Source organism: Trichosurus vulpecula, chromosome 7, assembly GCF_011100635.1.
Source record: "Trichosurus vulpecula isolate mTriVul1 chromosome 7, mTriVul1.pri, whole genome shotgun sequence".
Taxonomy (NCBI): domain Eukaryota; kingdom Metazoa; phylum Chordata; class Mammalia; order Diprotodontia; family Phalangeridae; genus Trichosurus; species Trichosurus vulpecula.
The window spans coordinates 9,003,182-9,019,942 of record NC_050579.1 but is presented as its reverse complement, the minus strand read 5'-3'; the positions used below and the strand labels follow the sequence as shown (position 1 = coordinate 9,019,942).

At 43.3% G+C, this 16,761-nt stretch overlaps 2 protein-coding genes across 4 annotated transcripts in view; both read right to left on the bottom strand.

Annotated features, from left to right (window-relative positions):
* Positions 1 to 8,363, bottom strand: part of LOC118856159 (UDP-glucuronosyltransferase 1-2-like) — a 79,507-nt gene extending 71,144 nt beyond the window's left edge. For 2 of the 3 annotated variants that reach the window (XR_005010841.1, XM_036766279.1), the window contains exon 1: positions 126 to 1,042. Coding sequence is in view for 2 of the 3 variants with exons in the window: in XM_036766279.1 (XP_036622174.1) it covers positions 126 to 989 (864 nt within the window). In the remaining variant the exon portion in view is untranslated. Of the gene's footprint in view, positions 1 to 125; positions 1,043 to 7,421 lie in introns of those variants that run through there. The other variant, XM_036766280.1, reaches the window with a different exon arrangement.
* Positions 8,364 to 11,902: 3,539 nt separating this feature from the next.
* LOC118856506 (UDP-glucuronosyltransferase 1-6-like) lies at positions 11,903 to 12,841 on the bottom strand. The gene has a single exon (XM_036766821.1). The coding sequence runs from the start codon at positions 12,839 to 12,841 to the stop codon at positions 11,903 to 11,905; it is 939 nt and encodes a 312-aa protein (XP_036622716.1).
* Between the last annotated feature and the right edge of the window lie 3,920 nt (positions 12,842 to 16,761).

Here is a 16,761-nt window from a genome sequence, read left to right as displayed (position 1 = left end):
CCATCCACTAATTCATTTCAATGCATGTCAGTTCCAGCCAGCAACCATTAACCAGACATATATTGCTGGCAGGGCTTAGGCAGTGGTAGGAGATAGAAGAGCCCAAGAAAGCAAAAATGACAAACCTGTTGGAGTCTTTTCCTTTGTTTGCAGTTTATTCCTCCAATGAAGGCCATGTTGGGCATGATAGGCCTGGGATACTCAAACACAAAATCATATCTCAACAGCCAAATGGATCCTTGTCCATAGAGGGTTGGCAGGTCCACCTCTCTCTTTAGGAAGTCAGCAGCAATCTCTAGGTATTTTGTGTACAAGTCCTTAAAGAGGAGGGTCTCTAAATCATTCACCAGGAAGTTGATCACTCTCTGGTAGAAGGTCATATGGTGAGAAAAGGCAGTGTAGCACCTGGGGATGGAAGACACGGGGTTGGGGGTCCTGCTCATTGTGTGCTCCAAAGCACAGGGAAAGCCTCGGAAAAAGTATACAGAAGGTATGGACAGATGCTCGGCCAGAATCATCCCACATGGCAATGCTGGGTCTGTGAAGAGGGTGTCAAATTGGCTTTCTTCGAGGTATCTGATGGTTTCATGGTCCTTCAGCAGGCTGTCGCAGTTGAGGAAGTACATGTCGATGATAAGCCGGACATTCCAGTATTCAGCCCAGGCTGTGCTAAGGAAAGACCTCTCTGCAAAGAGATTGTGGCCAAATGTCTGGAAGCTCTTCTCCATTTCATCAAGGGGATAGGGGACTGGGTAGAGTTTTCTTTTGTAGAATTTTGATTCTTTAAGGAGCAAATTGACTTCAGGCACAAGGACCACAATTTCATGCCCCTTCTTACTGAGCTCTTCAATCACATCCCGCATGCTAAGCCAGTGACTTCCATCTTGAGGGAAAACCAGGAGTTTCTTACTTTCAGCCATGGCCCAGAATTTTAAGAAGAAAAGGCTTCCTACTCCCCAATACAAGGGGAGAACAATGTGAGCCTTCATCTTGTAAATATAGAAAAATCTCTCTTCTCTTCTCACCAAACTCTGGAGGATTTTTTGTCTCCAAACAGACCTAAGTCCACAGATTAATATTTACCTTTGACTGGGCATGCAGAGCCCTGTTGGTAAACACGGTCCTTGCTTGAAACGATACCTGCCTCATTTCAACACCCACATAGACTGTCGATCAGCCTTCACCTCAGGGAAGGTTTCCAATGCCAAGTCATGGGGCTCTGTTCTCAGCCTTGCCTCATGCAACCCCTTGATTAGTAAAGATACACATACAGTGTGTTTGGCAAGTTTGCAATGGACATAAAACTAGGTGAAGTGGTTAATATGTTGGATGACAACCAAATTCAAACAGACTTCCATGGGCTGAAAGAATGGTCTGTTTAATTTAAGAAAAATAATATTCAAGAGATATAAATCTAAAGTCTTGTAACCTTTGGTGTAAAAACTCAGTGGCACAAGAACAACTTAGAAGAGACTTGGTTTTAAAAAGGACCTGATGGTCTTAGTGGATCTCAAACTCAATAAGCGTCAACTGTGGAAAACAGAGACAAAGTAATGAACCATAACTTCCCTCAAAGAACAAGAGCATACAGCTGCAGTTGGAGGAAGCTGAGGCCTTGATCTAACCATGTTCTGCAGTGTCATGTCTACTTCTGGGTACCATCCTTTTAGAAGAGGATTGATAAATTGGAATGGGTCTTGAGAAGTGGTTCTTAAGTGGGGTTTTTAACTTGTTTTTTTTGGTATTTTGATACCTGCATTTCAATACACTTCACTTCCTTTGTATTTTATTCCTAGGTGTTTTATTTCATACATTTCAGAATATGATTCTGAGAAGGGAGGGCTCCATAGGCTTCCCTAGACTGTCACCTAAGTGATCCAGGACTCAACGAGAGTGAAGAACTCCAGTTCTAGGGGATGGTGAACAGCATGTCACAGAGGGGAGGAGACCCTCAATGAAATGGAGCTCTTATCCTGGTGAAGAAACATCTTGGAGGCTGAAAGAAGCAGCTCATTTGGCCATTCTGTCTGACAGACAGCTCCTCCTTCTCTGCTCAGGATCCCATCCAGTGGGCAGGACATGGTGGCCATCATCAAAGATCCGAAGAGGTGCCACATGAAAGAGACTTCCAGATTTCATCCATGGGTCTCCAAACAGTAGAACTGAGACAAATGGTTGAGGGCTCCTGAGGGAGAGATTTTCATGGAATCATGGTATCATTGGGTTCTAGATGGAGAATAATGAAGGACCTCAGAGTTCATCTCTGTTCACTTTACAGAGAAGGAAAGAGAGACTTGGGAGCTTTAGATCTCTTCTGAGCCTAGGAAGTGCCTGACTTCTCTCCACAAAACAACTCTGGAGTAATCATGGCTTGATGTCACTCTCCCCCTTTCCGGTTTGAACAATAACCCTGCCAGGAAGCTGGGACAGGTGTTTGACAAATGCAGAGATCAAGGTTCAGACCAGTTCAGTTACTTGTCCCACATCACACAGCTTCTTAGGTATGCTCCTTCTCTCCTCATGTAGCTACCACCCTAGTTCAGACCCTTATCCCCTTTCACCAGGACTATGGAATAACTTTCTAATACAGAGGCATCTAGTGGAATGAAGGATAGTGCCCTCGATCTTGAATCAGGAACACCCAAATTAAAATCTGGCTCCAGACATTTACTAACACTGTCACCCAGAGCAAGTCATTTAACTGCTGTCTGTTTTAGTTTCACCACCTGTACTTTCCTCCAAAGGTTCTTGTGAGGATCAAATGGGATATTTTAAAAATTCTTTGCAAACCTTAAAGCGCTATTTAAATAGTGGCTATTATATTTATAATTATGAATTTTTTTCCCTGCCTCAAGTACTCTCCCCAGGCTAATTCACCCTTAATTCAGCTGACAAAGTTATTTTCTATAAGCGTAGGTCTGACTATATTAACCCCTTGCCTCAACCTGCTCAATGAGCTCCAGTGGCTTCCTATCACTTATGGGATCAAATGTAAAATCCTTGTTTAGCATTCAAATCCCTTCCCCGCCTGGACCCTTCTTAACTGTACAGTCTTCTTATACTTCTCACCACTCCACAAACTCTGATTCTGACACAGTGACTTTGATGTTCCATGTGGAGACTCTGGGCATTTTCAGTGGCCATCCCCCATGCTTAGAATTTTCTTTTTCCTCTTCTCTATCCTGCACCTCTGGCTTCCTTCAAGTCTGAGATAACATTTTAGTTTCTGCATGAACCTTTCCTGGTCCTGTTTAGTCTCAGTGCCTATTCTTCTGTCCTTTATCTCCAATTTATTCTGTGCACTGCTTGTTTGTACATGGCTGTTGGTAACTTGTCTCCTCCACTAAACTGTGGGGTCCTTGAGGGCAGGGACTGTATTTTGCCTTTCTTTGTATCCTTAGAGCTTAACATAGTCCTTGGTTCATAGTGGATTCTTAACAATGATTGTTGCCTACTGACTGACTATATTATTCACACACATGCACACTTTTAATAGCATGGAGTCTTGTACAGGGGACTGTACTTGTAGTTAGAAAGACCTGACTTCAAATCCTACCTTTAAGTTCACTAGCTGTGTGACCCTGGGAAAGTCATTCGTCTTCTCCTATAGTTAGTTTTCTCATCTGTAAAATAGGAATTATCCCATTCTACTACCTCAATAATCCAATGCGATATAGTATATAAAGTGCTTTGCAAATCTTTAATCACTGTATGCTTTTCATTATTATCACTATTAACATCATCATCATCATCGTCATCATTATCACTAATAGAAGACCTATGTTGAATTGCTTGGTTTAACACTATCTGCTTGTATGACTTTAGGCAAGTCATTTGAACTTATTATTATTACATCTGGTAATTACTTTTATAATCACACGTCAGGGGCTCTCTATTTTTCATGGTTTGACAGATGAAAAATTCCTCCTCTACAAATCCAGGCCTCAAAATACACATGACAACTCAAACAGTCAACTATTGTCAAGCCACAACAGTGTCACAGACTAAACTGTGACTCTGCCTTCTCAGACATAGCGATGGTCTATAAAACAATTAAGAACAGTGTTTTCTAATAGAAAATAACCTCACCCCGGGACCTATGCTGTGATAGGTAAGCATTTACATTCTCTTGTCTAGACTCAGCCCCCTCCCCCAATGCCTCTTCCTAGGCCTCCACACCAAGTATTCCCAGGTACCTTTCTCCATGTTTCCCTTTCCAGCTTGTGTTCTAAGAACAATAATCATATCAGCACTACTCTTCCTGGAAAGGATGCTTTAGACAATTGTCCTATGATACTATTCATCATTCTCTTTGATGTCTTTGTCCATAACAACCTTCCCTGGACACCACTACTTTACATATATAGTTTTCCTCACGAGAATGTAGGCTATTTGTATACTTTATTTATCAATTGGGAAATAGCATTTGATCTTACAAATTTGAATCTGTTCCTTATATATCTTAAAAATGAGACCTTTATCAGAGAAACTTGCTGCAGCGAATTTTCCCCAACTAAGTGTTTCCCTCTGAATTTTTGCTGCAATGGTTTTGCTTGGGCAAAACCTTTTAATTTTATGTAATCAGAATCATCTGTTTTCTCTTGTGTAATCCTTTCACTCCCTTGTTTGGTCGTGAATTCTTCCTTTAACCCTATATCTGACAGGTAATCTTCTCTATTCCTTTAATTTGTTTATAACGTGATCTTTTACATTTGTCATGTATCCATTTGGAGCTTCTTTTGGTATATGGTGTGAAGTGTTGGTCTACATCTATTTTCTGCCAGATGGATTGCCAGTTTTCCCAGTAGTTTTTGTGGAATGGTGAGTCCTTACCCCAGTAGCTGAAGATTTGGGGTTGATCACACATGGTGCTACTGGGTTCATTTTCTTCTGCTTTTCATGTACCTATTTTTTCTATTAATGGATTTCTCAATTTTTAAAACCAATCCCAAATCACCTTTTTGTGTGTGGTTACCTAGGCACCTTATTTATTTCTGAAATCCTTTAATGAGTCTTCTCAAAGATACATGATAAACAGTGATAAGATGTTTTTTGAGTTGTGATATTCCTATTGATGATTTCCTTGACCTATTCTCTCTTTTTTGTTTTTTAAATATATTTATATATTATATATATATATATATATATATATGTATGTCTATGTATATTTCTCCCCAATTACATGTTAAACAATTTTTTAAACATTTTTTGAAATGGAACCCTAGTGTATTGTTTGTGGAGCTGTGAACCAATCAAACTATTCTCTAAAGCAATTTGGAACTATACCCAAATGGCTGTAAAACTCCATATCCTTTGATCCAGCAATAACACTGCCATTATCCCAAAAATATAAAAGAGGCAGGGTGAGAGGAAAAGACCTATTTGTACAAAAATATTTTAGAGGCTTTTTTGTGGTAACTTGCACATAATAAGTGTTCATTGATTGACTAAATCAACTGCAGACCTGTGAGTGGGTACAGCTATGGAAAGTCATTTGGAATTATACAAAAATAGTTACTAAATCCTTTGACCCAGTTATGCCACTGCTGTGGCTTTACCCAAGAGAGATCAAAGAAAGAAGAAAAGGTGCTTCATACGAAAAATAGGTTTTGCAGCTCTTCTGTGTTGGCAAAAGCTAGAGCCCTATCTCATGGAGGAATGGCTGACTAAGCTGTGGCATTTGCATGACAGGGAATGCTATCATGGTACAAAATGAGGAAACAGATGATCTCAAAGGGACTTGGAAAGGCTCACATGAATTGGTGCAGAGTGAAATGAGTAGAATAAGAAGAACACTTGATGCTACAACATCAGTAGTATAAAAAAGAATAGTTTTGATGACCTCTATAAACTGCAAAAGAACAAAATTAGCAGCACCTGAGGAAGAATTTATATGATAAAAACACTAAAATAAACAACTTTGGAAGTCATAAGAACTATGATCAGCAGAATGAGTGTTCATGGTTCCAGAAGACTGATGATGAAACATACTATCCATCATGGAAAAGGGATAGATTCAGAGTAGAGAGTGAGACGTAGCAATTTTCATATACAGCTATTAAGGGAATTTGTTTTACTTGTCTGTGCTTCTTTCTTAAAAGAAATTTTATCTTCTTTTGTTTTCTTTTTCCCAATGGAGAAGAGTGTGGGAGAGACAGAAAATCAACTTCTGTTGATTCATTAAAAATAGGGAAGTGAGATGGTCTCTAAAGATGTGAAATGTACGCATATTCATATGGAATTGCTGTATAATATTAGTTTTACTTAACTGTTTTGCTTTGTTACTCTCATAAAATGGGAGTAACCTATAAATGTAATGTAAAAACAAGACATCAATAAAACCTTAAAAATGAATTGACCCAAGAGACACTATTTTTTTAAAAAAGAAAACATATGTTCATCATATAGCACCTGCCTCTAAGGTTCCTATTTCCATGACCTGTGGCAAGTCACTTAAATTCCCTGAACTTGAATTTTATTTTGTTGCAGTTGTTCAGTCATTTTTAGTAATGTCCAACTCTTCATGACCACATTTGGGGTTTTATTGGCAAAGATACGGGAGTATTACCATTTCCTTCTCAAGCTCATTTTACAAATGACAAAGGTGAGGCAAACAGTGTGCAGTGATTTGCCCACGTTCACACAGCTAGTAAGATGAGTCTTCCTGAATCCAGGGCTAGCACTCTATTCACTGCACTATCTAGTTGCCCTCAATTCTATTGGCTCGTAGATTAAGAAAATGAAGAGACCTCAGAATTTTCTGAGTCCAGGCTTATTTTTCAGATGGTGAAACTGATGCCCAAAGAGTGGCATCTCTGTCTAGTAAGTGGCTTTTCCAGCATCACAGAGTGAGAAAATGTTTGAATCCAAGGCCTCATGACTTCAAATGCAGTCTTTTATCCACCAAACCAGGTTGCCTCTCATCATTTTTAAATGAGGGGTTGCACTAGATGGTCTCTGAGGTCCTTTCAACCTACGAGTCTGTGAGCCTATGACCCAAGTCCAAAAGGCTCATTGAAGAAGCCCAAGTCTGTGCATTACATCTGCCTTATTTGACTAAAGAGGAAAATAAACCACAAAGAAGTCAGACCCTTTACCCATGCCCACACTGTTGGTCAGTGGCAGAACCAGATCTCCTGATTCCTAAGGAACTGAAAGACTGGAGAACTAGAGACAATGGGAACACGAAGAAAGCATGGCAAACAGTGTTTACAAACAAAACCACTCAGACCTATCCTTCTGCCTCAAACCAACTCTACAGTTCTGCCTAATTCAAAAAATGCCTTTATAAGGCAATCTTCATCTTAGCACGTGCTGGGTCACTAATTAATAATGTAGCTAGATTTTCTCTTAGAAACAAGATGCTCTAATTAACTCCCTGGGAGGTACCTGCAATGTTGGCTAATGCATCACATACCAACCTGATTAAGTTGCTTGGCACTGGCACAGTTGATGCCCCCAATGAAGACCATGTTTGGCATGATGGGTTTAGGGTAATCCATCACAAAGTCTGACCTCAGAAGCCACACAGATCCATAGCTCAGAACATCCACTATACTCATATCTCTTTGAAGGAGTTCAGAAGCCAGGATTTCATAGGGTTTCACATATGCATGGCACACCATGCTCTGGGGCAAAGGATATAGAATGTTCTTTACCCGCTGTAGGAATGTCATCTGGTCTGTGTTTTCTGTGGCCAGTCTGGGGACATAGGAAGATGGGTCTGGGCACCGAGTGCTTTCAGCTTCTACACCACAGGGGAGTCCTCGTAAGAAATAAACGGCTGGAACGGACAGATACTGTGCCACCAGGGCTCCACAGGGAGAAACAGGATCAGTTAAAATGGCATCGTAGTGGGCCTCTTCCAGGGAATTCATCAGTTCCTTGTTATACATCAAGTCCTTACAAAAGCTAAAATACATGTCAGTTATCATCTTAAAGAGTATAACAATGTCAAAAAATCTCTTCAGAAATGGTTTTGGATCAAATGACCATTGGAAATGAGATCCGGTTAACTCATTAAAAAGGTCCTTACTGAAAGTGACTGGAAAGGTCCTCAAAGAGTAGTACTGTCCTTCCCTGATGTGCTGGGACAATTCCGGGGCCAGGACATCACTTTGATGGCCTCTCAGACTGAGCTCCTGGACCACTTCACGCATGCTGAGCCAATGGCTGCCATCCATGGGAATCACCAGCAGCTTCCCCCCTTCGACAAAGCCCAGGCAGGCAGCACAGAGAGCCAGCCCGAGAAGAGCCCAGGGCCAAGGTTGGAGTCCTGTGGCCATCTCTGCAATGCCCAGGATCCCTCAGAAAGAGCAGGGTCTGTAAAACCTGCTCTGTTCTCTGTCTTATCAACTGTGTGCCTTATTTTATTTGCTCATGGAAGCACTAAATTTTATGTGGCCAAAGGTACTTTGATGAAAGATTGAACTTTTGGTCCTTCACTTATATAACTGACTTCCTTAGATTAATTATTACAAGAAATGTCAGTATCTCTTTCTCCCCCTCCATTGATCTCTCCTTCTCTTGATCAAAATATTTCATTTGCTCACTGTTCTGGTATCATCATATTACTGGTGAGGATCAATTGGCAAGAGGGGGCATAAGGGTATCATACAAGAAATGTGGGTCAATAAGACAAAACAGGCCCAGATGAAGCCCAGATCAAGCACAAATAGATAACCCACAAGCTGCTCTGGTGCTCCTGAAGTATTAGTAGACCTAAAGAAAATTCACTTAGATAGCAACAGTATTTCTAGGAAGACATGGTTAAGAACCATGCTGGATGAGCAAGTAAGGAAGAGCGTGATCTGAGCTGGTGGAGGGAAGGTGTGGCACAGACTCCACAAAGTGTCAAATACAGTCTTATCTCTCCTGCTTCCATGAACAGAACAACCTCCTCTGGCATCCCGCTGCTTACCTTTCCATACCACACTTCCAGGTCTAAGACCATCAACTGCTTGAATGCAGCGATCACATTTCTTTGATCTTAATACACATAACCACCAAGATCCATTTATATTTTGATTACTGGGGCCACGTTGCTTTTCCTTTTACATCCACAACCTCTCTGCTGACCTCCAGTGTCCCACTCTCAAATGCCTATAGGACATCCTGACCTGGATGTCCCAGAGACATCTTACACTCACAATGTCCAAAATGGAAGTATTCTCTTCCCCTCAAACTCACACTTTGAACTCCCCTTTTATTGTTAAGGGCACCACTGTTTCCTTCCCCCAATCCAAGCACACGGGCTTGAAATCCAGATGTCATCCTCAACTTCTCACTATCTTATTCACCCCCTATTACCAGTTGGTCATCATGTCCTCTCAATTCTATTTCAAAAGCGTCTCTTGGATATGCCCCCTTAATTCTGACCCTCCCCCACTCTGCTATAGGCCCTCCTCACCACATTCAAAGCCCTTCATCACCAGCCCCCTCATAAACTTTCTAGTCTTCTTAAACATTATGCCGGAACACATATTTTTGGATACAGTGACTCTGGCTTCTTGACTGTTCCACAAAAAAGACCCTCTATTTCTCAGCTGTCCTCCATTTTCTCTTGCTATCCCCAGTGCCTGGAGTGCCCTCCTTCCTTTACTCCACCTACTGACCTCCCTGGCTTCATTTATGTCACAAACAAAATCCCACCTTCTCCAGGAAGCCTTCCCTAACTCCTTTTACTGCTCTTTTCATTGTCTCCTAGCTTGCTTTGCGTATATATGTTGTCTCCCCTCTTAGACTGTGAGCTTCTTGGAGGCAAGGACTGTCCTTTTGTCTTTCTTTGGACATCCAGCACTTTGCACAGTGTTTGACATGTGGTAGGCTTTTGATAAATGCTTATCGATTTGACCTGACATCACCTTAAGAGCCCAATACAATGCCTTGTACAGCGTAGAGAGTTAATAAATACCAACAAACAATCTACAAGTTGTTGACTGGCCACTCCACTCCCTCATCACATGTAGTGCCATGCTAAGTCCTTCCCTGATGCTATCTCCTACATCTTTATCTCCCCTCTCCCATAGAGACAATAGTTGTTGTGTTTGTCCTTCTTTCTCACAGAGGACCATGACATCAGGGAAATGATGACATGACTTGCAGTTGACTTTGATTTGAGTGGGGGAGGGCTGTACAAGGTCACCAGCCTACACTTTCTCCTCCAGAGCCATCTGAGTCCAGTGGCCAGATATTCACCAGGATGAATGGAGATGGCCCAGTATGCATTGCGAGACCCTGGCCCTTTCAGGCTAAGGTCCCTTCAGGTTCTCACTTTGAGTGAGATAATGCCCATTCAATGAATAGGCCTCTTTTATAATAGCCAGAGAGACCCTGGACAGAGGCTCAGGAAACTGTCTCCCACACACTTTGTGAGCTTGGCTAAGTCACTGAATGTCTCCAGCTCTCAGTGGCTTCATCTGAAAAACCTGATGTTCAATTTGATCTACTGGAAGATTTCTTTTTAATCTTGAACTTTAAAGGCAGATTGAAGCATTCTTTTTTTTTTGCTGTCTTTTTCTCTTGTGGGTTATTGGGTGGGTTTTCCTTTGCAAGATGGCTAATATGGAAATATATTTTCCATGACTTCACATGTATAGCTGCTGTCATATTGTTTGACTTCTCAAGAGTGAGAGGAAAGGAGAGAATTTGGAAATCAAATTTTTAGAAAAAAGAATGTTAAAAAATTTGTTAATATGTAATTGTGAACTATGTAACAAAATAAATAAAAAGTATATGAAATAAGTATTTCTTTCTGTCCTAAACTTTTATGTTGGGTTCCATCTTGCCTGCCCAAATTGATCTCCTGTTCTTCTCAACACAAACCTTTTCCCCAAGGATCATTTATCTAGAGTTGGAATAGATAATCTAGTCCAATCCCCTCATTATATAGATAAGGAAACTGTGACCCCAAGAGAAATGACTAAACCAAGGTCACTTAGAGAGTAGCAGAGCTGGGATTAGAAGGTAGGTCATAGATCACAAGACAATAGATAGAAAGAGAGTTAGGAGAGACCTCAGAGAGCAGCATGCCCCAGTGCCTCACTTGGAACATAAGGAAAATGAGAACCAGGTAGGAAGACCTCTCTGCAAAGAGACTGTGGCCAAATGTCTGGAAGCACTTCTCCAATTCATCCTGAGGGTAGGGGACTGGGTAGAGTTTTCTTTTGTAGAATTTTGATTCCTCAGGTTACTCAGCTGGTGTGTAGCAGGGACTGAACATGGACCTGGAATCTTCAATCCACAGCTCTTACTCTTTCATTCCTTCCTGCATTCCCTTGTTGCTTCCTCTCTCCCTCCCTTGTTTCCTCCCTCTCTCCCTCCTTCCTTCCTTCCTTCTTTCCTTCCTTCTTTCCTTCCTTCCTTTCTCCCTCCCTCCCTCCTTCCTTCCTCCCTCTTTCCTTCTTTCTTTTCTTCCTCCCTCCTTCTTCCCTCCTTCCCTCTCTCCTTCCCTCCATCCCTCCATCCCTGCCTTCCTCTCTTCCTCCCTTCCCTCTTTTGTTCCTTCCTTCTTTCCTTCCTTCCTTCCCTCTTTCTTTCCTTCCTTCCTTCCTTCCATCCTTCTTCCCTCCCTTCCTCCGTTCCTTCCTTCCTTTTTCCCTTCCTTCCTCCCTTTCTTGATCCCTTCCTCCTTTCTGTCTTTCTTTCCTGCTTTCCTTCCTCCCTGCTCCCCCACTCCTGCTTTCAGGCAATCCTGGTTATTCCCTTAGTTGGAAATGCCACCCCCTTCACTCTTAGAATATAGTCAGTCAGTCTGTCCTCTGGGTCAGCAGCCTTGCACAAATTCAGGGGACCAGCATCTCCTCTGTCCAGAACAGTAACAGTATGATTGGCTGAATCAGTGATGGAGAAAGGTGCCATCCACTAATTCATTTCAATGCATGTCAGTTCCAGCCAGCAACCATTAACCAGATATCCATTGCTGGTAGGACATAGGCAGGGGTAGGAAATAGAAGAGCCCAAGACAGCAAAAATGACAAACCTGTTGGAGTCTTTTCTTTTGTTTGCAGTTTATTCCTCCAATGAAGGCCATGTTGGGCATGATGGGCCTGGGATACTCAAACACAAAATCATATCTCAACAGCCAAATGGATCCTTGTCCATAGAGGGTTGGCAAGTCTACCTCTCTCTTTAGGAAGTCAGCAGCAATATCTAGGTATTTTGTGTACAACTCCTTAAAGAGGAGGGTCTCTAAATCATTCACCAGGAAGTTGATCACTCTCTGGTAGAAGGTCATATGGTGAGAAAAGGCAGTGTAGCACCTGGGGATGGAAGACACGGGGTTGGGGGTCCTGCTCATTGTGTGCTCCAAAGCACAGGGAAAGCCTCGGAAAAAGTATACAGAAGGTATGGACAGATGCTCAGCCAGAATCATCCCACATGGCAATGCTGGGTCAGTGAAGAGGGTGTCAAATTGGCTTTCTTCGAGGTATCTGATGGTTTCATGGTCCTTCAGCAGGCTGTCGCAGTTGAGGAAGAACATGTCTATGAGAAGCCGGTTATTCCTGTACTCAGCCCAGGCTGTGCTGAGGAAAGACCTCTCTGCAAAGAGACTGTGGCCAAATGTCTGGAAGCGCTTCTCCAATTCATCCTGAGGGTAGGGGACTGGGTAGAGTTTTCTTTTGTAGAATTTTGATTCTTTAAGGAGCAAATTGACTTCAGGCACAAGGACCACAATTTCATGCCCCTTCTTACTGAGCTCTTCAATCACATCCCGCATGCTAAGCCAGTGACTTCCATCTTGAGGGAAAACCAGGAGTTTCTTACTTTCAACCATGCCCCAGAATGTTAAGAAAAGGCATCCTACTCCCCAATACAAAGGGAGAACAACGTGAGCCTTCATCCTGTAAATAAAGAAAAATCTCCCTTTTCTTTCCATGAAACTGTGGAGGAGTTTTTGTTTCCAAGCCAACCTAAATCCACAGATTAATATTTACCTTTGACTGGGCGTGCAGAGTCATGTTGTAAACATGGTCCTTGCTTGAAATGATATCTGCCTTTTTTCAACATCCACATATGCTATAAATCAGCTTTAACTTCCAGGAGGCCAAACCAGAGGACTCTGTCCTCAGCCACACCTGGCACAATCCTTTTATGGGTAAAGACACATATACAGTGTGTTTGACCAGTTTGCAACGGACATAAAAGTAGGTGAAGCAGTTAGTACATTGGATGACGACCAAATTCAAACAGACTTCCAAGGGCTGAATAAATGGTCTGTTTAATTTAAAAATATAATATTCAAGACATATAAATATAAAATCTTATAACCTTTGGTGTAAAAATTCAGTGGCACAAGTACAACTTAGAAGATACTTGGCTTTAAAAAGGACCTGGTGGTCTTAGTGGACCTCAAACTCAATGAGTGTCAACCATGGGAAGCAGAGGCAAAGTAATGAACCATAACCCCTCTCCAAAAACAAGAGCATACAGCTCCAATTGGAGGAAGCTAACAGTCTCTTTTCTGTTGCCTTGATCTCAACGTGTTTTGCAGTATCATGTCCACTTCTGGGTACCATAGATTTAGCGGTCTTTTAACTTGGTTTTTTAGTATTTTGATACCTGCATTTCAATACGCTTCACTTTCTTTCACACATTTCAGAATATGATTCTGAGAAGGGAGGGCTCCATAAGCTTCCCTAGACTGTTACCTAAGAGATCCAGGACTCAAAAAGAGTGAACAACTCTAGTTCCAGGGGATGGTGAACAACATCTCAAAGGATCAAGAAACCATGTCACAGAAAGAATGAGACCCTCAGTGAAACGGAGCACTTATCCTGGTGAAGAAACATCTTGGAGGACCAGAGGCTGAAAGAAGCAGCTCATTTGGCCAACCTGCCTGACAAACAGCTCCTCCCACTCCCCTCAGGATCCCAAGCCAGTGAGCAGGACACGGTGGCCATCACCAAAGTCTGACGAGCAGCCATGTGAAAGAAACTTCTAAAGTTCATCCATGGGTCTCCAAAAGGTAGAAATGAGACTAATGGATCTCTCCTGAGGGAGAGATTCTCATGGGATCATGGCATCATAGGTTTTTAGATGGAGAATGAGGAAGGACCTCAGAATTCATCTGTGTCCACTTTACAGAGAAAGAAAGAGAGACTTGGGAGGTTTGAATCTCTTCTGAGCCTAGGAAGTGCCTGACTTCTCTCCACAAAACAGCTCTGGAGTAATCATGGCTCCATGTCACACTCCCCCTTTCAGGTTTGAACAATAACCTGCCAGGCAGCTGGGACAGGTGTTTGACAAATGCATAGATCAAAGCTCAGGACAGTTCAGTTACTTGTCCCACATCACACAGCTTCTTAGACATGCTCCTTCTCTCCTCATGTAGTCACCATCCTAGTTCAGACCCTCATCCCCTTTTACCAGGACTATGGAATAACTTTCTAATACAGAGGCATATCATGGAACGAGGGATACTGCCCTGGACCTGTAGTCAGGAACACCCAAATTAAAATCTGGCCACAGACCGACTACAGAGAGAAGGTGATTTGTTCTAGGACTCTTTCCTGTGAATCCTCTTGAAAAAGATGTGAATAAGAGAATACTAACCGATTTCTTTGTATTGTTGTCTAGGCAAGCACAAGGACTGACACCAGCCTTCCCAGGAAGGATCTCTGGGTGGAAAGGATTCAGGAAAGCAAAGGAAACTGGAACATCCAGGAAGTCATGCTAGCCGTATCTTCACCTGAGTTGGGCAAAGAAGCCACATCCCAAGGGAGGATTCTTAGGGATATCAGATATGACCCCTGTCCCAGAGGGATGGTACCAAAGGACCTGGGCTCAAATCCTGTTCCCATGCAATTTTGGCTCCCTTTCTTTGGGCCTCAGTTTCCTCATATTATAGATGAGGAGGTTGGGTCAGAAAGCTCCTGACGTTCCTCCCACTGACTTTTTGGGTGAGTGCCCTTATCCCCACATCTCTCCAGTAGGGGTGGTGACCCAAAGAAAGCAAACCAAGAGCCTGTCCCAGAGGAATGAACCTCGAAGATGAAGTGGGATAATCCATAAGATGGCTGACAACAGCAGGAGGTGAGAAGATCAGGGGCCAGATGGTTCCTCACCAGTCTGGGCTTGCTCATGGCTCAGCACATGTGTGGGTTTCCAGGGCTTTTGGGGCTTGTTCTCATCCCCATCCATCCTTCCCATGGCTTCGGCAGCTGGCCCCAATGGAGCACAAAGGGCACTTGCATGAAGGCCCACGGGCTGATTCTTCTGTGGCCCGTTTTGGAATTTTCCAGGGAACATGGCACCAAGAAAAGTCAAGCTCTGCTGTTCAAAAGGCTAAGTCCATCCCTACTCAGAAAACCCAGCTATGGAAAATGACAGCCCTTGAAGGCTTTGGAGGGAGAAGCCCGTTTTTACTGGACTTAAATTAGCTCATTTCTATTAAATCATTCCAATAAGAACCTCCTATGAAAAGCCTGGTAGCACCTTGCGAAATTAAGAAAGAGAGAAAGGCACGGGCTCAACCCCCGCCCCCCACGCCCCTCAGAGTGGCTGTGTCAACAATGTCAGTACCACTGGGCGGATGAGCGGCCCTCAGTGCCCCGGGCCATTTGCCTTTCTGTATTAGTAGGCCTTTTTCCACTTGGCTGGGGAATCTGGCAGCAAGCTCTTCCTTCTGAGGTTCATCTGTAAGACTGGTAGAGAAGAGGGTTGGACTCTCATCTGTGGTCCTGAGTGTTTGGCACTGGGGGTACTCTGCCCTCAAGGGGCTTCTGTTCTACTCTACCCAGAGTGATGTCCAGAGGGAGGATCAGGAAAACCTCTGGAGGGCAGAGTAGCAGGCAACATGGCTAAGCCCGGGGGGACAGAGAGGCTAGACCTGGGCCAGCTAGTGAGGCCAGAGGGGGTCAGGATCAGAGCTGGGTGGATAGCAATGTTCAATGATACGTATCTTCCTTGTAGGATTGTAGCTGCGGACCTCAGAATGTCTTGCTTAGTGCCCCCTTCATGGTGCAGAGGGACCTTGGCTCCGAAAAGGCTGAGTCAGGATAATCCATGCTCTTGGAGGAACCCCTGGCCTGCAAGGCATTGTGTACACAAGTGCCCAAGGATGGGCAAGGTCAGGCTAAGTTCAGAGAGCCCCAGGCACCCACAAGGACCATTTGTTAAGTTGCTGAGGGGTCACTGAAGCTGTGTAGTGGCCTCAAAGAATAGGGTTCAAACCCTGCTTCAGATTCATCCTGACTGGTGACCCTGGGCAAGTCCCAGGTATAATCCTTATCTCTCCCTACTGGGCCCAGAAGCCTTCGAGAGGTCTTTAATGCAGTGCCAATGACCAAATGATGCAGCTCTCTTCCTCCCTCTCTAGCAAACACACCACCAAGACTCAGGCTGCAGAGCTGGCCTGGGAAGCTCCTGGCTTAGTCTGTCGACCCCAGAACTTCATTTCCTAATCAGTTCCCTGAGTCTCTGAGGAAGGCGCTGTCCACAGAACAACAAAAGACCTTCAGGTTTGCATTTGGCAGCCCTGCTCTGGCAGCTTCACAGATCAGATAAGAACCTTTTTCAGGAACTCAGTCAGGCTATTACCATCATTTCTGGATTTAGGGGAAGTCCCACACACTGAAGAAGGCTGCATGAATGATACCATCCTCAAAGAGGTCAGAGACAGGAAGTAAGGCCTAGATACCTAGCAAGTTGGTCGTACTGGGGTTAGAGGTCCAAGCTTGTTGCAACAATTTGGCTAGCAGCTGTTGTGGGAGTGAAAGACCAACACAAGCCTCACAATAAGAATGCTCCCAGCACATGTTC

Excerpts from the sequence above, each read along its gene's own strand:
- LOC118856506 (XM_036766821.1), bottom strand. The coding sequence starts at position 12,841 with ATGAAGGCTCACGTTGTTCTCCCTTTGTATTGGGGAGTAGGATGCCTT.